At 35.1% G+C, this 25762-nt stretch overlaps 1 protein-coding gene across 3 annotated transcripts in view; it reads left to right on the top strand.

Moving 5' to 3' along the window:
• Positions 1–25762, top strand: part of SMARCAD1 (SWI/SNF-related, matrix-associated actin-dependent regulator of chromatin, subfamily a, containing DEAD/H box 1) — an 85297-nt gene that overhangs the window by 36569 nt on the left and 22966 nt on the right. For 2 of the 3 annotated variants that reach the window (XM_065907256.1, XM_065907257.1), the window contains exons 4-10: positions 425–596; positions 3604–3670; positions 8483–8614; positions 10759–10862; positions 16819–16920; positions 17914–17995; positions 19277–19668. In XM_065907256.1, the coding sequence (XP_065763328.1) occupies positions 425–596; positions 3604–3670; positions 8483–8614; positions 10759–10862; positions 16819–16920; positions 17914–17995; positions 19277–19668 (1051 nt within the window). The remainder of the gene's footprint in view (positions 1–424; positions 597–3603; positions 3671–8482; positions 8615–10758; positions 10863–16818; positions 16921–17913; positions 17996–19276; positions 19669–25762) is intronic. The other variant, XM_065907258.1, reaches the window with a different exon arrangement.

Raw genomic sequence — 25762 nt, 5'->3', positions numbered from 1 at the left:
GTAGACCATGAAAATCCTTTTATATTTTTATTAGTGTATGCATGATAATTTTTCAGGAACAACATGACAACACCCATCTTTTATTCAGAGTACAGGTAATAAAAGTAGGAAAGAGAAGATGGGTATGCAGTGGATGAGTATATTAATGAAATGGTTCAAGTTTTTGCTGTTCTTTTCTATCCTAGCCCAGAGAATTTGAAATATGTTCAAAATATGCTGACTTTTGGAATGTAGATTTATATGCACAACTGTACTGAAGTGGAAAAAAAAACAACTTGTTTTATTCTTTGATAGATACAGATTACATTTATTATTGAAAAAAACTGCAAATGTATTTTATATGTACATGTATATACACCTATAATGAGATAACATTAGTCATACATTAAAATACTGTTTTCTTTCCCTTCAAAAATATTTTTAGTTCTGAGCCATCTGAAGATGAGGAGTCCCAAGGCCTTCCTACCATGGCCACTAGAAATAATAATGATATTTCAGAATTGGAAGACCTTTCGGAATTGGAAGACCTTAAAGATGCTAAACTTCAGACCCTGAAGGAACTTTTTCCACAAAGAAGTGACAGTGATTTACTTAAGGTTATACCCCTTTGTAGAAATTGGTTATTACAACTGTAATGATGCTTAAAATGTCTCCTGTATCCAGTGCTGTATTCAGTAGATAGTCATTTTTCTAAAAATATCTTATGTTTGAAGATAATTCATTTAATAATAAAGGCAAATGCCAGAGATTTACTCGTAGAATCTTACATTAGGTGAGGTTTATTCACCTATAAGTAATATAATAACTTGAGCCTCTCTGTATCTCACATAGGTTGTGAAGGTTTTTGAGTTTGAATGGTTCTGAAATGGGGATAACCCTCTTCTCACAAGAAACATAGAAATATCCAAAGGCTTTTTTCCTTATTTTCCCCGTAATGACAAGGAGTTGCTCTTCACATTTAGTGCCATGTGACCAGGGATGCTAAACACACTACAGTACCAAGAACACTCCCGTGTAACAGAGAGGAGTTCTGCCAATGGCACCCTTGCTGAGAAATATTGATTGAACTATAGAAATAAAATAAGTGGCTGTAGTTTTACTGTTACAGTTATCTATCTCTCTTTTTATAAGAAGAAATAAAAACTTACCATTCAAATAAGTTGTAGATAGAGAATAAACCTCTGAATATTAGTAAATAGTTTATCCCTAGTTCTGCCACTTAGTGTTTGAACGAGCTTCGGGGAATCATTTAATTACAGGTTCATAGGTTTTTCACCTTTGTTTTTATCACCACCATCCCTAGCATCTCTCCCCCAAGCTAAGTCATGGAAGGCACCATATCTCTATGGGCTAGCAGGTAACTTTGAAGTGATGGATATTGATTGGCACATATCATTTTTAAGAGAGGTAGCTGCTGCTTAGCTTGATAGGATATGACCATGTGAAATCAGTGACAGCCTGTTCTTACCAGATAATTCAGATTTTCAAATAAAGCTAAAAGGCTGAATTTTTATTTGGTGTTGATCATCAACTTAAGAGCTTTATTGAGATATAGTTTAAATCTGTAAAGATCACCTGATTTTTTGGATTTTAGCATATTTACAGAATTGTGCACCCATCACCATAATCTAATTTTAAAACATTTTAATCATTCCAAAAAGAAACCTTGTACCTATTAGCAGTCACTCCCCATTTCCCTTCCGTAGCCAACCACTAATCTCTATCTCTATAGATTTGCCAATTATGGACATTTCGTGTCAGTGGGAACATATCATACGTGGTTTTTTTCTCTTTTTTGATCATACAGTATTTAAGACCTTTGTTTCCCCAAGGAGGGATTGAACCAGTACCTCCTGCAGTGGAAGCACAGTCTTAACCCCAGGACCACTAGGAAAATCCCAATGTGATCTTTTATAACTGACTTCCTGTGCTTAGTATACAGTTTTGAAGTTCATTCATGTTGTATCATATTTCATTCCTTTTTATGGTAACTAAAGAAAGACAAAACCAAAAATACCATTCAATTCAAAAAGAACATGTCTGAAACAGAAGTGATCTAGGCCTGCTAGTTTGAACTCTTTTAAGTTTATATTATTTCCTTTGTTCTCTGATATATTTAATATGAATCTTTCTTTTTTCCCCAAATCATTCTGATAACCTTCCTACTTTTAGCTAAGTGAAACTTGAATGGTATCTTGAGTCTACTTTTCCCCTACAGGTAGTGTTACTTGCTTCCTGATGGGTTTTTTCCCCATAGGAAAGGAAGGAAAGAATGTAGCTCTAGTAACAACACTGAAAGTATTGGAAAGAACATTCAACATAATAAACATGGTGGAGTATTAAAATATTCAACATAAATCGCAGTTTAAAAATACTTTAGCTTGAGTGCCAATTTTTCATGTAGTTCAAGGGGATTTCTTCCCTATAAAAGCATTTATCTCTAATTTTATAATTACAGTGGTAAAGTTGAATTGCTACATAAACTTTGTGTGTTTATTTCACTAGTATTTGAAATTTGGGGAGTTTAGCATAACACTTGCTCCAAAGCAAAGCACTCCCTTGAACTAATCTGGATTTCAAGTGATCTCCCATCATTTTAAAAGATTTAAAGATAACATTTATAAATTACTCTTCAGAGACTTTTAGACCCATATAAAATAATTCAAGGAGCTATGAAATATAAACTTAGTCCTACACTTGGTAAGAATATGCTTTGTCTATTTTGAAAATGAGGAAAGGCTTACAAGATATCGGAGGATCCAAGAGGAAGAAAGCGAGTATAGAAAAGAACATTATTTTTTTGTTTAGAGGCTTTTAATTTAATACAAAAATAGCTTATTTTTAAAATTAAGATGTTTTTAAAACAAATAACTCATTAGAAGTACAGGAAGCTATGACAAGAGAAAAGTATGGGAGTTGTGAAATCTGAAAGTGTGAATTACGTAAGCCGTATAGTAATATGTTCTTGAATAAATTCAGGCAGTTTAATTTTTAACAATTTAGAAATAGAGCATATTTCAAGAGTCCTTTATCCCACTTGAGAAGTACTAGATTTAAAAAATAATTCCATATGACAAAACCCACTGAAAAATTAAAAAAAAAAAATTAAAAAAAAAATAATAATTCCAGAGCTTATTTTAAATGCCTATCAGTGCCTGTCCTTCCTTCCCTCCCTTCCCCTCCCCCTCTCTTCCTTCCCCTTCCCTTTTCCTCTCTCTCTCTCTCTCACACACACACACACTCACCCATCCACCCAGTACCTGGACTCACTCATAGGTAGGAAATTTTTGAGACTTCAGGGCCCAGTCTTACCATTAAAATAACAAAAACCTTGAGTATACTGTACATATGTTGACTATGTTTTATTTTTTCTTTTATAATGGTGATAATTAAATCCATTAAATTTTAAGATAGATAAATTTAGACTTTTTAGAGAAACCAGATATCCTGAAAATTTATCATCGGACTTACTGAACTTAAGCTATTATGTAGCTGTTTCTCCACTTGTTTTATATTTAATATGTTGGTTCTTAAATATTTGGTAAGTTTGTAAAATAGCTCTTAAAGTCTTATTTTTAAAATAGCCTTTTCTCATTTTGTTAGTTGATTGACTCAACAAGCACTATGGACGGAGCAATCGCTGCTGCCTTACTGATGTTCGGCGATGCAGGTAAGCCTGACTCGGTTTCAGGCCATGTTGAAGGTAATCCGTATCTTCTCATTTTTATTGCTCATCAATTTACCAAGGTTCTTCATGAATTCTTACAGTAACTTTATTAATAGCTTCAGGGGTTTTAGATGAAAACAGTGAAGATTAAGGTTTAAAAAAATAAGAAGGTTAAGGTTAAGTGACTAACTTACCTGAGGTCTTGCAGTAATTTGGGAACTGGACTTTCTAGGTTGCATTTTCTTTACCTCCTCGCAAAAAAGGGGAGGGGACAGTCTCATTGGTAATTTTGCTTGTCCTCTACAATCAAATCTCTTTTAACAGTGAAGTTTTGGGAGATATATGTTCTGTAATAAGTGTCCTTTCTAATTCATTGTAGTTTTACTTATCTAAATGAGAGTCAGGAGCTTAAGGAAATCCTAGCCTGTAAACCACATTCCTTTGTGTACTAACATTTATGCTATAGTCCAGTTTTAGAATACTAAGTAAATACATTTATATAAGCACCTCCAATTTTTTTCAATAAATGCTGCCTAGATTTTTTTTTGTTATGTACCCAGCAAGTAAAACTAACCTATAATCCCACTACTAAATAAACTAAAAATGAAAGCAAGCCTATATACTATTATATAATAAATACACATTAGATTACAAGATATAATTGTAGTATTGGTTTGCATTTTTAAGAAAAGTCATTTGATCATTTATCATAGGTAACTTGTTATTACAATAAAAAATTTATCTAATTACAAAATACCTCCATAACATTCCTCTGTGACACCAGTAGGGTTAATTTATTGTTTCTCTACACATGAACATCACCAGATGGTCAATACCAAAGTCTTATTGATTATATTCTTTACAGCCAAAGATGGAGAAACTCTATACAGTCAGCAAAAACAAGACCGGGAGCTGACTGTGACTCAGACCATGAACTTCTTAATGCCAAATTCAGACTTAAACTGAATAAACTAGGGAAAACCACTAGACCATTCAGGTATGACCTAAATCAAATCCCTTACAATTATACAGTGGAAGTGACAAATAGATTCAAGGGATTAGATCTGATAGAGTGCCTAAAGAACTATGGATGTAGGTTCGTGACATTGTACAGGAGGCAGTGATCAAAACCATCCCCAAGAAAAAGAAATTCAAAAGGCAAAATAGTTGTCTGAATAGGACTTACAAACAGCTGAGAAAAGAAGAGAAGCAAAGGAGAAAAGGAAAGCTAAACCTATCTGAACACGGAGTTCCCAATGAATAGCAGGGAGAGATAAGAAAGCTTTCCTAACTGATCAGTGCAAACAAATAGAGAGAAAGAACAGAATGGAAAAAACTAGAGATCTCTTAAAAAAAATAGAGATTACCAAGGGAACATGTTATGCAAAGATGGGCACAAAAAAGGACAGAAATGGTGTGGACCTAACAGAAGCAGAAGATACTAAGAAAAGGTGGCAAGAATACACAAAAAAACTATCCAAAAAAGATCGTAATGACCCAGATAACCATGACAGTGTGATCACTCACCTAGAGCCAGACATTCTAGAGTCCAAAGTCAGGTGGGCTTTAGGTAGCATCACTATGAACAAAGCTAATGGAGGTGATGGAATTTCACCTGAGCTATTTCAAATCCTAAAAGATGATGCTGTGAAACTGGAACACTCAGTATGCCAGCAAAATTGGAGAACTCATCAGTGGCCACAGGACTGGAAAAGGTCAGTTTTCATTTCAGTACCAAAGAACGGCAATGCCAAAGATTGTTCAAACTGCTGCACAATTGCATTCATTTCACGTGCTAGCAAGGTAATGCTCAAAATTCTGCAAGCAAGGCTTCAACAGTACATGAACCAAGAACTTCCAGATGTTCAAGCTGGATTTAGAAAAGGCAGAGGATTCAGAGATCAAATTGCCAACATCTGTTGGATCATAGAGAAAGCAAAAGAATTCGAGAAAAATACATACTTCTGTTTTATTGACTACGCTAAAGCCTTTGACTGTGGATCACAACAAACTGGAAAATTCCTAAAGAAATGGGAATCCCAGACCCCCTTACCTGCCTCCTGAGAAATCTGTAGCAGGTCAAGAAGCAACAGTTAAAACTGTATATGGAACAACAGACTGGTTCCAAATTGGGAAAGGAGTACATCAAGGCTGTATATTGTCACCCTGCTTATTTAAGTTATATGCAAAGTACATCATGCAGAATGCCGGGCTAGTTGAAGCACAAGCTGGAATCAAGATTGCGGGAAATATCAGTAACCTCAGATAGACAAATGACATCACCCTTATGGCAGAAAGCGAAAAGGAACTAAGGAGCCTCTTGATGAAAGTGAAGGAGTAGAGTGAAAATGCTGACTTAAAACTTAGCATTCAGAAAACTGAAATGGCATCCGGTCCCATCACTTCATGGCAAATAGATGGGGATACAATGGAAACAGTGAGACTTTATTTTCCTGGACTCCAAAATCACTGCAGATGGTGACTGCAGCCATGATATTAAAAGACGCTTGCTCTTTGGAAGAAAAGCTGTGACCCACCTAGACAGCATATTAAAAAGCAGGGACATTACTTTGTCAACAAAGATCCGTCTAGTCAAAGCTATGGTTTTTCCATTAGTCATGTAAAGCTATGAGAGCTGGACAATAAAGAAAGCTAAGTGCCAAAGATTTAATGCTTTTGAACTATGGTGTTGGAGAAGACTCTTGAGAGTCCCTTGGACTGCAAGGAGAACCAACCAGTCCATGCTAAAGGAGATCAGTTCTGAGTATTCATTGCTAAGAATGATGCTGAAGCTGTAATACTTTGGCCACCCGATGCAAAGAACTGACTCATTAGAAAAGACCCTGATGCTGGGAAAGATTGAAGGCGGGAGGAGAAGGGAACAACAGAGATGAGATGGTTGAGTGGCATCACCGACTTGATGGACATGAGTTGAGCAAGCTCCATGAGTTGGTGATGGACAGGGAAGCCTGGCGTGCTGCAATCCATGCGGTTGCAGAGTCAGACACAACTGAGTGACTGATCTGACTATTAATTAGCATTGATGTTTACATTATTTCGTTACTACAGTACAAAAGAAAGTAGCTTTACAAGTAAACCTTTCTGTTTTTATTTCTGTAGCCTAAACTTGAAACCAGGATGCTGAGTCAAAGGTCATGTACATTTTGAAATATAATATGTACTTCAGTGTTAATTTTAAAGGTTATACCAATTTATGATTTCATTAGCAGTGTGAATATGTATCCATATTCCTAAGTGGATTTTTTTTTTTACTTATATACAAAAATAGAAAATACCATAATATGTTTTCATGGGTCTGTTTTCTTTCTTCTGCAATTATCTAACTCATATTAACCCCCTGCTTGGATTCCAAAGATGATATTACTTTATCAACATGAAATTTTTTATTTTTTATTGAAGGATAATTGCTTTACAGAATTTTGTTCTTTTCTGTCAAACCACAACATTAATCTACTATAGGTATACGTATATTCCCTCCCTTTTGAACTTCCCTCTCATTTCCCTCCCCATCCCACCCCTCTAGGTTGGTAGAGCCCCTGTACCAACAGGATTGAGTTTCTTAGCTATACAGCAAATTCCCGTTGGCTATCTAAATTACATATGGTAGTGTAAGTTTCCCTGTTACTCTTTGCACACATCTCACCGTCTCCTTCCCTCTCCCCATGTCCACAAGTCTATTCTCTGTTTCTCCATTGCTGCCCTGTAAGTAAATTCTTCAGTACCATTTTTTTAGGTTCCATATATAAATGTGTTAGAATACAATACTTAGCTTTCTCTTTCTGCCTTACTTCACTCTGTGTAATAGGTTCTAGGTTCATCCACCTCATTAGAACGGACCCAAAGGCATTCCTTTTATGGCAGAGTAATATTCTGTTTTCCACATGAAATATTTTAAATTTCTCTTTTTCACCAGTTTGAGCAAGGGAATGGTATTGTGTTTTGTGTGGCTGCTACCCAAAGTGAATATTAAGATTCTTCCTTTTCTTTTACTTCCTGGCTGTGTAACCTTGGGTGGTGTTGCCTAAGTTTTCTCTTTCAGTAGCAGTAAAATAGTATAGTAATAGTAGGAAATTCTTAGGTTGTTATGAAACAATGAGTTATTGCAAATTTCTTACTATAGTGAGTGGTGGATAGTAAGTACATAGTACATATTAACATTTATGTTCTTAAGGGCCATCTGATACTAGAAATGGTACAAGAGAAAGTTGTGTCCTCATTACTGTATCCTACTGTAAAAATTCTGAAAAATTGTAGACCCTGTTAACATTTGTTGAGTTGCTAAATGGGTTTGGGAAATTTTACATTTTCTTTCTTGTCCTTATAATAGCTCATATTTCAAAATCTTTCTAGTGAAAACTTTGTTAAATAACTATTCCACAGCAATGTGTGGTCTTTTTTTGTCTTGAGCAATTTGTATTATTCAGCTTTATTCATTAAACAAATACTTAGTATGTATCTACTACTGGATGCCAGATGCTATTTTAGGCACGGAGGGTACATGCTGAAACAAATGGACAAAACCTCTGCCCACATGTAGTTTACAGGACTTACTAAAGTTGAACTTTATCAGAGGTGTTTTACTTGTCATTGTTGTACTAGACTTTGATATTATTTCTTTTTCTTGAAGATATTGTCAAATGGCAAATTATAAGGAAAGAAGAAATTAAGGTTTTCTTGTTTTTTTTTTAAGTAAACTTCCGTGCTTCTTCTTAGAATGGATAGTCATATCAATCATCTTCGGTATAGTACACTCTTGAGGTAATGTATAGAATGACAGCTTTGTCTCACCAACAGAGGGTCTTTTTAAATGCCTTGGACAGTTCTATAAATCTACAAAGAGTCTCCAAATTCTGATGTTGGACATTGGTTTTACCACAAAATACAGTCTTTTATATGCAGTATCATCCTGCATATTAAACAATAAAGGTATGTTCTTTACATTACCTTCTGACTGTTTTCATTTATGAATACTATGTTATAAAGACAAAAATATGTATCCAAAGTTTTTACCCTACTTTAAATGGTAAAAATATGAATTTACTGATGTCCTCAGGAATCTAGCTAGTTCTTCCACCTCTGTATATTTGTGCTTAGTCACTCAGTCATGTCCCACTCTCTGCAACCCCATGGACTGGTGCTCCGCAGGCTTCTCTGTTCATGGGATTCCTCAGCAAAAATACTGGAGTAGGTTGCTGTTCCCCTCTCCAGGGTATCTTCCCAACCCTGGATCAAACCTGGGTCCCCTGCATTACAGGCAGATTCTTTACCATCTGAGCTACTAGGGAAGCCCCAGTTCTCTATATATGTGTCAGTACAAGAGTAGGTAAAAACATTTTTATGTGACTATGATTCTGGGTTTTTTTTGCTGTTTTGTAACCATATTTATTTCTAAAAGTCTACTCAGTTCTTTTTAACAGTGTATTCTGACTTGTCTGATAGCTTATTGACATGCACTTAAATGCTTAGGTAAAATTTTTTATGTATGCGTAAGTAATCATTCTCCCTCAGTTTTGTGAGTAAATTCCTGGAAAAAGAATTGTTGAACTGAAAGACACACACATGTAAAATTCTGAGGTGTGTTATTTAGATTGCCTTCCACATAGGCTCTAACAGTGTATAATGTTTTAATGTGACTGCCCACAGTATGCTATGACTTCCTTTTACTACTCCTTTTAATCTTAGGATGGAAAAAAGCGTACTGTATTTTCCCTGTCTTTAGTTATTAATGATGTTGATCATCTTTTTTCTTTCTTTTTCCCCTACTGAATTGCCTCTTAGTGTTCTTTGTTCATATTTTCTTTTTTGCAGTTTCATGTTTTTCTTTTTATGTTTTAAATATACTTTTCTGTTGTTGTTTTTTTTTTTCAAGAAAGGATTAAACATATCTAGGTGACATGGTGTAATCACCTAGTTTGAAACTCTTAATATTAGAATGGTAGTCATTAGTAATATGCCTAATTACTGGACATGACTGAGCATCTGAACTGAACTGAATGGTAGTCACTTAACCCCAGCAAATATGTGGGTGATGATAGACTGGATGCCGGCAATTAGTTGGTGTATGCAGAATGCATGTTTACTTTATGAAATAAAGGGGGAAAAATTTAAGCATGCATACTTAAAACATGTAATTATTATACATTGAAATGTTGATTGCATTCAATTTGGTTACAGTCATGACATTTTCATGCTTATAGCTTAAAAGCTGTTGTGTCTGTACTTATTTTGAATATTCCTACAACTTTTATTTCTAACTGCATAGTTAGGGTACTGATACAATTAATACTGAAATCTTAAACCTTTGTAAGCTTTTAGCAAACACTTTCATACAAGTACTGCAGTATGTCTCTGGAATTTGCCCTCTGAAAGTGAAGGTACTGAAGAAGTATATGAATGTATACAAAGTAAAGCATAAGTAACATAGCTTTTCCAAATCATGTAGATTGAGTTTTTCTATCAGTCGTGACAGAATGTGCACATTTCCTGTTACTCTCATACAACACTCTCGTGTTGTGCTGTCTTGTTTTTAGGTTAAAAACATTCATCTCTTGATTTCTGTTTCTCAGTTCCTCCTAATTGGTAAAATGAGTATATATTTACTTGGTAGATTTGTTGTGGAAAGTAAATGAAACAGCAGTTTATAAAAGCCCCTGCAAAGCCTGGTACATAGTAGATACTTAATTATTGACAGTTATTTGATGTTATTCAGATAAGCTGATGGGCTCAATTTTTTTCACTACTGAACAATCAGTCATTGAGGAGAACCTCTTCTTTCTATTATAGAATTACTTGTCAATTCAAAGATATATATCATTAGCATTAAATAATGTGATAGTTTATAAATATGTATAGTCTTACAGTGATTTCTACTTTTGAAACTCTGAAAAGGATCCCTCTTTATTTTTCCTTCAATGCAGTTAACATTTATTGAATGTGTGTCATATGTAGAAGAAATAATATTGTCCTGATATCAAGAGACCTGTCTATTAAGTGTAGTTTGCCCTTTTTTTACATTAATGATTCTTTATACTATATTGGTGTGAACTTTGCACGTCCTTGTCTTGTTTTAGAAGGTGGTGGACCCAGGAAAAGAAAATTATCTTCTTCTTCAGAGCCATTCGAGGAAGATGAATTTAATGATGATCAGTCTATGAAAAAGAAGAGACTGGATCATGTGAGTTACATTTGAATTGCAGCATCAAAATTAGCTGCTTGCGCACAGACTGTTGAATCTGAATATACTGAAAGTACACCTCAATGAATCAGTCTTGTCTCTCACAGCAGTATTAATTGCTTATCTCTGAGTTATAAAACTGATTTTAAAAATATTCTAGTGCTGTGGTAAAGTAACTTTTGGGAAAAATATACTTTAAATTTTATCTTGTAAAATGTATATGTATATACATGTGATTGTACAACGCTTACATAAAACAGCTGTCATTAGCACCAGCACCATTTCAAACTCCTCAGTGACAACTACTTATAATTCCTATAGATGACTCCTTTGATGTTTAACTGCTTATCTAAATATAATAGTAGTTATGCTTTTACTGGGTGATTGTAGTTTTCTGTTAACTTTATGGAATATGGATCTACTAAGAGGCCTCCCAGTGAATCTAGACATACTCTTCCATGTCTGCGTTCATGACAGCACAATTTCTTTTTGGCAATCAAAGTCAGTCACCCCAATTAACACAGTAACCCCTTTCTTTGCCTGATTTAGTCTCCACCCTTATTTAATGGGACAGCTGTTGTGTCCCTCCATAGAAGTATTCTTTCCTTGGTAGGAAGTAAAAATTCTGAGTTTTAGGTTTGAATAAACACTAGTATAAGAGATTAGGCTCACATTTTAGTTTATAAACCTATGTATAATGGCCATGGAAGAAATAGTATCATATTTATTGATGGCTGATTCAAAGCATTCACTTTGCTTTTATGTCTGTTGAATAGCACGTTAGCCTTGTAGGGTGTTATCAACAAATTCACATTCTAAATTTTCATTAAGTGATACCACTGCTCTGTAAGCCTGCTATGTCTAGTCATTGAGACACATGGTAAGATCAGTGAATTTCATTGGGCATGAATCCCTTGGTGTACTTTTCTTTCAGTGAAATTGGCTCCTCTGGTCAGAAACATTGATTGCTGTGTCACAGTGTGATTAAGCTTTTTATATATCTGCATGTGATGCCATTGGATTCCTAGGGGCACTGTAACAAAGGACCACAAACTGAGTGGCTTAAACAACAGAAATATATTGTCTCACAGTTCTGGAAGCTAGAAGTCCAAGATCAAGATATCAGAAGGGTTGCTTCCTTCTAAAGGCTGTTCCATCCCTCTGTGACTAGCTTCTGGTGGTTTGTTGGCAGTCTTTGATGTTCCTTGACCTATAGAACTCTGCCTTATCCTTACAGTGTATGCTCCCTATGTGCTTGTCAATCTCCAGATTTCCTCTTCTTCATTGGATTAGGGCCCACCCTAATGACCTCATTTTAACTTGATTACCTCAGTAATAATTACTTAGAGCCAGTCTTCAGATGAGGTCATAGTCTGAGGTACTGGGCATTATTCAACAGAAGACTTTGGAGGGACACAGTTCAATCTATAACTGCTGTTGCCAAATCCAGGTGGGTAGGAAAGGCTAATCCATACTCACAGTAAATTTCTTATAACTGTCCCTTTCATGATGAAAGGGATTAAATGTCATCAGCTTGCCACCAGACAGTGACTGAATCTCCCAAGGAATGGGTCTCACTGTCATGGGAATTCATTGTTGACCTCTGCTCTTGGCAGGTCAAGTCCTCACCAGTAGCCATAGCCAGATAAATCTTGGTGTGAGAAAGTCTTATTGATCTGCATGCGCAGATTGTCTATGTTGCCATGGTCGCTTGTGTATAGACACATTGAGCATGCATCCAAGTGGCTGCAATCTTATCTTGGTTCACAGAATGAATTATCTTGTCCCCATGATTGTTAAAAACTCCTATACATTAGACATCCTTTGCTGAGCATTCATATGGGATGCTCTTACCCTTATATTTTGTTCTCAGAAAAACTTCTAAGTTCAATAGTACACCTCCTCCCCAGACTTCTGGTCACTGATCTTCCACTCTTGTTCTTCTGCTGAGCTACTGTCCGTAATAAGTCATTTATCTGTACTTCTGGCCATCTCTTTCTATATAAAATGGACAATAAGTTTTACTACCCAAAGTTGTGTAGGGCACTGCTGTCTTAAGTGGAATTTTGTTACATTGTTCACTTTCAGTTGGTTCTAACTAAGAATTATGTAAACTCTTTGTAAAACAAGTTTAAGATTTTTTTCCCACTTTATCTCATCATGAAGAATTTCCCATAGTGCAGTAGATGTTATTGATGGAGGAGCAACAGTAAAGCAGAATTCAGTCACATGGGAGTCTGAGACACCTGTTTATGCAGCTTATTTGTGCTTCCTGAACCTGCTAAAGTCCAGTCTCAAATACACCATCACCTTTTCCACTTGAGGATGGGATGCTGCTGCTCACGCTCAGATACAGTCTTGGTAGATCACACACCCAGGTCACATAACAGCTCACGTCTCATGGTCACTTGATACTCCATGTCAACCATTCTGGTCTTGTCAGGACCCCCCCTTTCAAGCCAAGAACTGTTTCACAAAGAGAGATCAGTTTATTCTGTTTTAAAAATGGTAACTTGTTCCAGTGCAGTGAATATATTAGAGAATAATTTGTGTATTACCTGAATTTTGTGTTGTTTCTATACAAGTTTGTCCATGAGAAACGCAAGGTAGATGACTAAGAAAACTGCACCCAGCTGACCTGGGCCACTTCGGAAGGAAGTGAGCATACCTTCGACATCTACTAACTGCCTCATTTTACCATCTTTGTTTTCTCACAAGTGTGTGTTTTGCTCTTCTTTCACAATTGTGAAGTATTCTATTTGAAGGAAGCACTCTTTCAACATCTCAAAGATATTTAAATAAACATTGTGGTTCAAAATTGCCAAGCTGGGACTTCCCTGGTTGTCCAGTGGTTAAGACCCCACACTGCCCAAGCCAGAGGACACAGGTCCACTCCCTGGTTGGGAAACTAAGATGCCACATGCCGTGGGATACGGCCAAAAAAATAAATACCAAGCAATGTATAAAAAAAGAGAACGTATTGAGGAGAGGATTGAAACAAATGTCTGGAAAGAAATGAGAACATGTAGATACAGGCATAAAGGAATCCACATTGTGGACCATCAGAGTGCCACAAATAATGCAAGTATGTGGCTGGGCCACCTTAAAATGCTGTGAAGTCAATAAAAAGAGGCATGAAGAAATGAAAGGGAAAATGATTCAACATCTGGATTAAAGACCAAAGTATGAAGAAATCCGAAACAGCCATTTTCACGTGTACCTTTATATGTGCATAATAACAATCTTAAATGGAAAATTACCATATCCTGCCTTCTCTTAGTGTCGGTAGTGGTTGCTTTAGTATTTTTAAGTGATGTCACAAATTCTGAGGCCATCAGTTGTCACACCAAGTGATGAGTGCAGATGAGGAAACTACAAAAGAATTTTACAGCAGTGGTGCAGCAGTAAACTGACAAGGCAGCTGTATATTGAATTGAATTCTTAATTTTGATGAAATGGATATCTGTTAATGAACACATGTATCAAAGGACTCAAATCTGAAAGACAGGAAATGTACTCTAGAATTTAAAGCTTTGAAAAGTACCAGCATTGTGATATTCAGCACCAACTCCAGATAGAGATTTGAAGCTGAAGCCAGTGGTAGTTTTGTTATTGGTGTTTAGTTGTCAGTTGTTTGTGTCAACTCTTTTGCAGTCCTATGGACTGGAGCCCACCAGGTTCCTCTGTCCATAGGATTTCCCAGACAAGAATAGTGGACTGGGTTGCCATTTCCTTCTCCAGGGAATCGTCCCAGCCGAGGGATCTAACCCACGTCTCTTGCACTGGCAAGCAGATTCTTTACCACTGAGCCACCAGGGAAGCCCAGTGGTAGTTTATCACTTAACAAACTGAACCTCTTAAGAGAATTGTTCAAGTCAGTCTTGGAGTTCACTATAGCTGTAGCAAAAATGGATGAACTGGCCAAATCTGCATTGATATATTTACTTAATTCATCTTTGTTATAGAGAATTATTGCAAAAACAGAACCCAAATGAAAACACTTAGCTTTTAAAATTTTTGTAAATCCTCAAGCCTGTCCCTCTATAGAAGCTGAACTCAACCCCACTGTTTTCTCTTTTGCCTCCAAAAACCACTCTCTGATACAGTGTTTTAGTAAAAATGTGTTAGCAGCATTTATGACTTACTATTTAAAGTGAGCATTTAAGATACTAATTATTGTAATTGAAGGTGAGGATACAAATATGGTTTTAGAATTTTGAGAAACTTAACTTTGGAGTAGTCATTGCCACCATTTTTAGAAGCCTAGACTGATGACAAAAGAGTGTTTGCATTATGTATTGTGGGAAATTTTTCTTCACAGTGACTTGTGATTTTGAAGAACTTGAACCTTCAGAGAAATATTTTAAATTCACAGCAAGTTGTTGATTTAGGGAAACAGATTGGATTTGAGGAGATAGAAAATGAGGATATTGAAGAGCTAGGGTCCCACCCTGCTTATCTCACCACAAAAGACTTCCTGCTGATACCATGTGGATGTAGATGATGTTGAGGACAGCGACAGTGAAAATCGAAAAGCTGTACCATGACAGATTAGCAGTGTTAACCGGTGTTTTAAACGTTATTGAAAACAATTGTACTGATGTGAAGATACAAATTTGGTTTTAATGCTAAACACAGTAGGAGACTTGTGCATGGCATGCAGTTGAATCTTCAACCTTCCAGGCACTTTTAATATGAGAACAGGAGGCTAGCAAAGTAGCTGAAATTTATTGATTTCATTTATTTGCTTATTTTTTAATTTGCTTAATAATTATATTTTCCGCCATACAGTAGAGATGACACAAGGACAGTGAGGCATGTCTTTCCATTGCTGTTCATTTTCAAATAACTCTTCATCTACTATTTCATAGTAACTCATAAGCTATAGCCCTTCCAGTGCTAACATTCCAGACAGACTTGAGTTCATATTTATTGGAGTATTTATGCATTTCTTAATCATTTAATGTGTAAAATTGCACCATCCTTCTTTTAAGTTTTCCTTCTTTTTTTCAGTGGGTCACTAATGAAGTTCTTGAACGTGATACCTCTAACACAGTTTTTTCAACCCAATGGCTTTTTATTTTCATGATTTTGCATGGTACAATAATTTTTGGAAATGGATGTGTCATGTTATAGTGGAACAGACTGTAGTTGTCAGCAGAAGAGGACATGACCTTTCTTTGAAGCCACATGGGTCTCTGCCGTGATTTTCCTGTTGGGGATTGCCAGAGACTTTATGCAGCATCCTCATGAGCCACAGATTCTTTGAGAAGCACTGCGTCTACTCGCTGGTCACAAAACCCAATTGGCAAAGCACTTGCATTGCATCCTGGACCTAATCCAAAGCCTTCTCTTACTCTAGGCCCCATTCCTAACAGTCTTACGGATTCTTCATAAACAGATCAGAGCAGCATACACTGAACTGAAGTGTACCTTGCCTCCAGCATCCCAAGAGGCCAACTAAAGTGTTGTACCTCTTTCTTAGAGGCAGCAATGTCCAGCCATTTATCTTTTGTTTTTTTAAAGTAAAATTTGCAGCATGCTTCAGGTTGGACCCCCATATAATTCATGAAAGTGGGGACCCCAGAATTTGAGGGTGGTAGGCTTCCCAGGTGGCATAGTGGTAACAAATCCACCTACCAATTTTGGGAGATGCAAGAGACATGGGTTCAGTCCCTGGGTTGGGAAGATCCCCTGGAGTAGGACTTGACAACCTGCTCAGTATTCTTGCCTGAAAAATTCAGGGTCTTTGAGTGATCTTAAACCAGTAATATTTTTATTCTTAAGATGTAAATTTGTCAACTTTCACATGAACAGAAAGAAGCATTTTTTAAAAATTCTTCTTGATTGAATGTGAAAGCTTTCAAATCAAGTCAAAGTATAAATGTGATTGTCTTAAGACTGTTTTTCCTGATCTCTTAAATTGGTTCTCTCTTTTTTTTTTTGTCCCCATTAGGGAGAAGAGTCAAATGAATCTGCAGAATCTAGCAGTAACTGGGAAAAGCAGGAAAGTATTGTGTTGAAATTGCAAAAGGAATTTCCCAATTTTGATAAAGAGGTGAGTACTCGTGTATAGGTATTTAATCAGTGTGTGCTGTTTGTATAACAAAACAGATAGTCTTTGAGGTCAACCACATGAAAAGCTTAGAGTGATTTTTGCATTTTTCTAATTATATTTAGTTATATTTCATTTAACTCTTTATCAATATTATAAAATATATTTGTATAACTTGTTACCTTGTTTATTTGCCTCTTTGATACTATAATATCAATGCTATAATGATAACATTGTGTAAGCATAACAAGTATAACTGTAGTAATAGTTGTCAACTCATATATAAAATGCAAAGTCATCTATAATCCCAAGTCACTTCTTTTAGTTTTTTTCATATTCTCAACCTTTGGTTTTTCGTAAAGAATTTTAAAGTGTAATAATGCATTTTAGTGCCTTGATATTCCATAATCTTTAGTTTATTTGCTAGATAGTAAAAATACTTTCTGATTCAGTAAAGACCAATGCCAAGCATGCCATTACTAAAAGAGCCTCTGTTTTATCATATTGTACTTGGAAACACGTTATTTGTTTCACAGTGGGAATACATTTATACCTGTGTTGATTTATTCAAGTATATGCACATCTGCTAAATTCTGATGAGCTAAAGGAAAGTCTTGTTGCTATACTGGTTCTTTACATATGTTCATATTGCATTTTGAAGTTATCAATTTATGAAAAAGCTTAACTGCATGTTGAAATTTAACTGAGCAAACATTTTTTGATATTCTGGTATTCAGAGTACTCCATAACAAGAGTAGAAACGCAAAAACTGTCAAGCTTCCTTCCCTTTGAAGAAAGACGGTTGTATATTTATGGAAGTGAAATTATATATACAGAAAGCATTTGTAAAGAACAACATAAAAGCAAGTGTGAAATCATCAGATATGAATTCTTTTAAGTTTTTAAGTGATTTATTTTTTAAAGTATAAAACTTTTTCTTTTCAACAAGTCGTTAATTCTAGATTTTTAATAAAAAGATCAATGACTTATTTCTAGGAATTAAGGGAAGTACTCAAGGAACATGAATGGATGTACACAGAGGCTTTAGAATCTTTAAAAGTATTTGCAGAAGACCAAGGTAATTATCTGTTCTATATTATTATAGAAAATTGATACTTCCCAATATATTATATTTTAGTATGTAAGAAAATAGTAAACTTATTAGTTAATAGCCAGAGAATGGAATTGCAAGAGATATTAGAAACCAGTTCCCTGTATTCCTTGTAATCATTGTAAGACAGATGTTCTCACCTACACTACATGAATATCAAAAGCATTATTATCAGAAACTCATAAGGTGAGTGTCGCTGGCATGGAAGAAAGGCACTGATCCCATAGTGGAATATTTTTAACTTTAGGAACTTAAGGGTAGAGAAATAGTGGGGCGAAGTTGAACCACACATGTTTAGTAACATTCTTAAGTAGGAATCCAGTAGACTAGCTCTTAATTGCAGAGCCAGTTTTTTAAAAGCCCAACACAATGGCTGTAGGTTTTTTGTTGTTTTTATTAATGAATTGTTTTAGGTAATGTTGTACAACAGTGCTCTTAATGCACAGAGAATGGTATTGTGTGGAGAAAAGAAAGCCACCAGTATCATCAGTTCTGAGTCCAAAATAAGATTCAGAAAAGGATTATGAATGTGAAGAAATTCAATTTATTTTTCTTATTTTTTAATATATGTACAAAAATGAATGTATGAAAATGTGCAAGTCTCAAAGCTCTTTGAGTAAGTAAAACATTCTAGGTAATAAAATAATGGTTATAGATTAATTGTTCATATTTCTTACCAGTATGTAAAACAAATGTACCTTCAATCACAGACATCTTAGAAATCCATGGAATATAATAGATTAATCAGTGATAAAGTGGTGGTGCTTTTTAATAGTATATTTAAATGACTTTTAGTAAAGGTGAACCTAGAATAGTGGAGATGGGTGATGGGAAAATTAATTATAAAATGGATAGTTTTAATTTAGGATGAGCATTGTTTTTCTAACACCATCAGTTTTGGCCTGGGGATGGGACTGCTAAGTACCATCATGGGTGTCTTATGTATATGCAGCTGCCATTTATATTCTCAGGATCTTTGATAGAAAATGAGGATTTATATTTAATTCATTTTAAGAAAGAAGTTATCACCTGTTTTTGAAACTAATATTTCAATTCATTGTATAATTTCAAGTTCTACTTCAGTATTTCTCTTTAAGGAAAATCAAGATTTAACAACAAATTGTGATTGAATTCTGTATTGAAAAACACATGAATACCGTTGTAAATATTTTTCTTATAAAGTCTTATATCTTTATATTTAATTTATATCTTTCTAATATAGTTATTTTTGTCTCTTTTTGTACTCAGATATGCAATATGCTTCACCGAGTGAGTTTCCAAATGGAAAAGAGGTTTCTTCAAGAAATCAAAATTATCCTAAAAATGCAGCTAAAACAAAACTGAAACAGAAATGCTCCATGAAACCACAAAATGGTTTTAACAAAAAACGTAAAAAAAATGTATTTAATCCTAAAAGAGTTATTGAAGACTCTGAATATGATTCAGGTTCTGATGTCGGTAGTTCGCTAGACGAGGACTATAGTAGTGGTGAAGAAGTGATGGAGGATGGCTATAAAGGTAAAATCCTTCACTTCCTTCAAGATGCTTCAATTGGTGAACTTACTTTGATTCCTCAGTGTTCTCAGAAAAAGGCTCAGAAGATAACAGAACTCCGGCCCTTTAATAGTTGGGAAGCTCTGGTAAGGCTACATTTTTTTCCCTGTGTGTGTGTATGTGTGTGTTTTCACTGTACCGTTCATAGTCAAGGTGTCTTCAGCCCAGGGAAGCATAGATGGGGTGGCCTTATCCTGTGTAGAGTCAAACATTACTTATCATTCTAAGCCAATAGTATTTCAAATAGTGTCATATGACCTAATTTTGAATGAATTAGGGGGTGATTTTACTGAAAAACCCCAAGCTGATTGGCTGGGCATACTGTCACTCATTTTTTTGCATAGAAACTGGGTTCATTTAACTGCAGAAGAAGAAATTAGAGCTTACCATTAAGGAAGGAGTTGTTTGCTAGCCTGTTCTGATCTGTTACTGCTGAGACACCATGCAGAAAGCAAGAATGTGGCAGAAATTTTACAACTACTTGAAGAGCAATAGCAACATCCAGGGGAGCTCCATGATTCAAAATGCCAGCCTAAGTGTTTTATGCTTCACCACAAAAGAAGCAGTTGTTTATTTTCTTTTTCTTTTAAAAGTGACAGCTCAATCTCTAACATGCTTTTCTTGGTTAAACAACGCGGCCATTTTATGGAGTGTAGCAGGCTGCAGCGTTTTTAAGTGGAAAGATAGAAAAGTGTGTGGAAGCCTAGAATTCAAGCGTTAGGTGAAGGGAAGGCATAAGCATTGGTAAGTACACTTTGCATGATCATTCTCTGGGATTTCGTTTCCTGTAAACAAGTTTTATCTAAAATACCTGTATTTTGAGTTTTATAAATGTCAGCAGTCAGCAAATCTTATTCATACAGAGAAAAATAAGAACTCTTGTCTTTTAAATTTTGCTTTATCTTTTGTGAAAATGTGGGCTTTTCGAACATGAATTTTAAACAAGCCCTGCTGTGAAAGCAATATGGATGATTTTTTAATAGCTCTAGAATATGAAGTAACTCTTTATGTTTTATAAAGTTTTAAGTTTTATTAACTTAGGGAGTTAAGTTACTTTGTGATTAATTTTGTACTTGGTCAAATCTGTGTGAACCTAAGTTCCCTTGATGGGTATCTTGAAGTGGCAGTGGGGGAAGGTCCCTGAACAATGGCTGTAAATAGCATTTTTTGAAAAATTAAAATATTTGAAAAATAAAGAAACAACATTACTAATATTCTGTGACTTTGAAAATAAATAAATAAAGAGATTGATTTTGCCTAAAGCTTTTGCTTTTATGGAGAACATCTGTCAAAGCAGGCCCTTTCAAACTTGTTTGGCTTTGCCTAAGTGATTTATTTGTTAAAGTATTTGCTGAAGGGCTTTCTTGTTCTTCTTTTCTTCCTTTTCTTTCTTTTAATCTTGAATGGTCTCCTATGTTGTTGCAGAGTTGGGTTGCTCAGGCTTGTTGGGATTCTGATTTATTTAATAAGGAATGCAATTATCTGCGCCAGTATGTTTAGTCACTGTAACCACTTGCCCACATATCTTACAGTAAAAGTAAATTATACCAGAGTGATATGTCCCAGATGCTTTTAAAATATTCAGCAACTTAGCATGTAGAAAGCATATTTCCCCTACTAATTAATTGGCATAGTTTAAATTAGTCTTGACATGAATTTAGAGATTATCTACCTAAACCTCCTAAAGCATCTTGCCCCCTTTCTTAGAGTTGAATAGAGACTGTTTTCATTAGCCATTCATCTTATGTTGATTATTTTATATAGCAGTTAAAAAGCAAACTTGGCCACTTGAGTTTAGCATAATACAGTGCTTTAGTAAAAAAAAAAAAAAGTTAGTAAATGTAACTTTTGGGAAAAGTTAGTAAATGTAACTTTTGGGAAATGAACAGTTAATATTAGAAAGTCAGTGTGTATGAGCTTTGTGTTTTAATTTGTTTAGGACTTTAAGCTTTTCCTTTCAGTTACTTTAGAATTTTGAATGAGACTAGTTTAAAGAGCAATTTAACGTCTTAAAGTTATTAAGGAAAGTCAATATTATGTACATTTTGGTACAGAAAAGAAAATGCATATGTTATAGTTTACTCCTTCCCTATTAATCAGAGAGGCTCGCTAACACACCTGTGAGCTACTTCAAAAAGAAGCAAAAGAAATAGCATTTACCTTTGTTTTCATAACTATTTTTAGAAATTCCTATGAGAATTAGTTGAAATTTTAATTATGTCCCTCAGTCATACTTAAGTGAAAATTACAAGGCATTATGTATATTAAGAGCAGTATACAAATGTCTAGTAAACTAGACATTATTGTTGAAGCTTATTTTAGTCTTAAGCATTGGAAAATTTGGCAGAACTTTAAAAACTCATTAGATATTTCATTACAGTGCAAACTGAGCCAATAAATCGAGTATACATATATTTTAATTATGATTTTTGCCAAGATGACAGCCTCCATAACATTTATGGGTTAAATGTGATCATTAGTATTTCATTGTCTTATTTTATTATAAAATTGATTTGAATGTGAAAATTAGCTTAGTGTCTTTTAAAACAAAAGTTGTAAAGTTGAACAATATGATATGACTTTATTGTCAGAGAAGTACACTTTTAAAAAAATACTCAGATATTCTAGTCACCTTATTTTGCATGAGGAAAATTATGTTTTTTTAACAAAATAAGTGCATTATGTGAGGGTATTTAGGTTTGCATCTTTATATCCTTTTTAAAAATCAAAATCTAGATTGTCAAATTATCCTCATAGTTTTTCCATTTCTCTTATTTTTCTGCTTAATAGCAGTAAAGTATGTACTTATGGTGAAAAGCCACGTCGTTAAATCATGTAGACTTTGGGAATATAACCAGCCAAAATGTTATTGGTTTAAAAGTATGTACTGTTTATGTGGTAAATTTGGGGTTTTTATTGCCAGATTTCACACATTTGATGGTACTAGTTCATCCACCGCTTACTGAATTTTTATTTAGCTTTGTGCAAAGTAAGGTGGAGATACTATTATGTCTATGATAATCTTACATTTATACTTTAATCAGAACGGTAGTGTATACTGATCAACTGAAAATTCATGAGTAGCTAACTCTATGTAAATAACTCAACCTAAAATGTTTTCATGTATGCATTTACTTCCATAACATTTAGATCAGTATAAATGCAGTTTTCTTTGACTGTTAACCAAGCAAACAAGGTTTAGCTCATGTGGAAACGCTAAGCTCCTCGTTGCGCTGCTCCCACCCTCTAGTAACTTATACTACAAGTTTTCTTTTGCTTCGTTTTCCTAGTGGTTATTGTAAAATGTCTGTGAATTTGTCACTCGATGCATTGTAATGTGTACTACTTCCTGATAGCGTGGCTTCAGTAAAATGAGTAAGATTGCTGTATTCAGGCTTTGTTTTCATTTTTATAAGTTTGATAAATATTTATTTTGAAATTACATATGCATTTGAGTACTTTGTAAGCTGCTGTCCCACTTTTTATGCAGGTGGGGAATTAAATCTGCTTTGAAATGGTTTTCCCCTTCCTAGAGAAATTCAGCTACCCATGCTGTAAGAGCGACACGTGGTGGCAGGAGATAGGTACTTCCGTTTGTGACTATTTTAAAAACATTAAAGGTCTTAAAGGGATACTTTTTAATCAAAGAGATGGTAATCAGGGCCATGTTGATGGTTTTTTTTTTTTCATGAAGTTATCCAGTTAAGTATCAATTACTTTTTCTTTCTCTCTGAAAGAAATAGCTTTATCCTTTTTTTTTTTTTTGAAGAATTTTTGTCTAAAATTGAAGCAGTACATGCAAGAAGAAAAAAGAAAGTCAAGTTTAGCCAAAATTCTACCAAATATAGTCGCCACTTAAGATTTATTGAGTATCCATCTGTTTATGTGTACGTTTGTATATTTCACATTATGTAATTAGGGTCATATTTTTATGCTAATCAATAACTTTAGAAATCTTAGTAGATCCTGCTTTTACAGAGTACTTTGTATCTACTTTTACAGAGTAGTTTGTATTTCTTAAATCTTGTTTTAGTGAACTAAGTAACTTACAGGATTGTTAAATGCTTTTTGTCTTCAGAGCAGTGACATAACAGTAGTTTTCTTACACCTTTTCTTAAGGGGAGATGCCCATCTCCCCTGCCTCCACACACACTTGATGAAAGTATTTTGAAATTGAAATTAAATGTTGGATTTTTTTAATGTTTATTATTTATGCATATATTTAGATAAACAGGGTAAATAATTCTACAGCCTTGTTCTCCCTGAAAATCCATATCCATCTGCTTCCTAGCCCATTTCTTGTACTGCAAATAATTGCTTCCACATCTTGCCTGATTCTTATCACTTTTATATCTCTAGGTAATATAAACATAATGCTTTTCCAAATTTTTCAGTTGCAGGCCTTATTTGTTGACATGACACAAGACATTATAGCGTTGTGGTAGGATTAGCTCTCTTCTCACTGTCTGTCTCACATGCCCATTTCCCAGGCCTAGCATGTGGTAATTTTGAAAATCTTTTTTCGTATCTACTTCGTTAGGCTATGCAAATACCTTTCATAACTGAACCTTGTAATATACAGCATGATTGCTTTTTTCCCCCTTGCTCAATATTTTGTTTTCCCTAGTTATTAGCTGTCTTGACTTTTCTCTTTTCTTAGTTTTGTATTTATACTTGTTACTTCAATTCTAGACTCTCCCCTAGTTGTCTAAATTTCCCCTCAATTATTAAACACTTCAGATATTTTATCAGTTTTGTCTCCTTGAAAAAGTCTTCTGGAGTCTTAAGACGTGCTCTGGTTTGGACTGGTTGTTGATAGGTCAAATGATCAGTTGTGATATTGGGGTCTGATTTCCCTGACATCCTGAGGAAACTTGTTTTTCTCTCTTTGTGTTTCATGCTTCCTTATTTAGTCCCTTGGTTTTATAAATACTTACTAGGAAGTGATTGAATAATAGCTAAATGCTGCCACTGCTGCTTCTGCTGCTAAGTCGCTTCTGTTGTGTCCGACTCTGTGCGACCCCACAGACGGCAGCCCACCAGGCTCCCCCGTCCCTGGGATTCTCCAGGCAAGAACACTGGAGTGGGTTGCCATTTCCTTCTCCAATGCATGAAAGTGAAAAGTGAAAGTGAAGTCGCTCAGTCGTGTCCGACTCTTAGCGACCCCATGGACTGCAGCCTACCAGGCTCCTCTGTCCATGGGATTTTCCAGGCAAGAGTACTGGAGTGGGGTGCCATTGCCTTTTCCGAGAGCTAAATGGCCTTGTTTTAAATCCCAGTTCTGACATTTTCTAGCAGCTTACATGACCTTAAGCAAATTACCTCTCTCTGTTCCTCTATTTCTTCATCTGTAAATGGGCTGTAATTATGGTACTGACCAGTGGAGCAGTCTAAGGATTGTAAAGTAAGTGCCTGTTCAGTTGTCTGTCTCTTGAAAAACGTTAGCTGCAGATACCCACAATATATTATTAGTGAAATGTTAAGAAACCATTATAGTTTTCTACTCATCCATCAGTGTCATTTCTAGACATATTGAGTCATACTTTTTTGAATCAAATTGTTTTTCTGTCTTTTAACCCACTCTGTGCTTTAAAACCGGTTTATGACTGGTGACATTACCCACAGTATATTTAAGACTACTTTTTTCAGCCTCCCTTTGGTAACTTGACAAATTCCTGTCCAGTGAGATATAACAGAAGTATACTGTGATTTTTGAAAAAAGTCCTTAAAGGATCTCTTCTTCCTGTTGGTATGATGTTGGGAACCACATGCTGAGGATATTGAAGCAACAAAGTAGAAGTTTTGGTTTTTGGAACCACTCTACCAGAACTGAACTGCTCCCTAGAGTCTTCATTTACATGAGAGAGATGTTTTACGTTTACTATTACTTATTACTAAAGCTAATATTAGCAAATTTATCAAACAGTGAAACTTTTTTCTCTTTCTGATGAGAAATGAAACTGATGTCTTACATTCATTGACAGTGTATCACTACTTAGATCTAAATTCTAAACTAACAGCAATAATTTGAATCATCTCTAATGTTGGTTGTCTTGTTTGGAAAGAGGGATAAAGAGTGTGAGAAGCTCAGGGAGTTAAGTTTTGAAACTTTGACTTCAAAAATATCCAAAATGTCAAGTCCACTAAGTCTCAATCAGACTGTTACAGCATTGTGAAATG

The sequence above is a fragment of the Muntiacus reevesi genome, chromosome 16 (genome assembly GCF_963930625.1).
Source record: "Muntiacus reevesi chromosome 16, mMunRee1.1, whole genome shotgun sequence".
NCBI classification, from domain to species: domain Eukaryota; kingdom Metazoa; phylum Chordata; class Mammalia; order Artiodactyla; family Cervidae; genus Muntiacus; species Muntiacus reevesi.
Note: the sequence above shows the minus strand (reverse complement) of the source record. Positions and strands in the feature narration are given on the sequence as shown.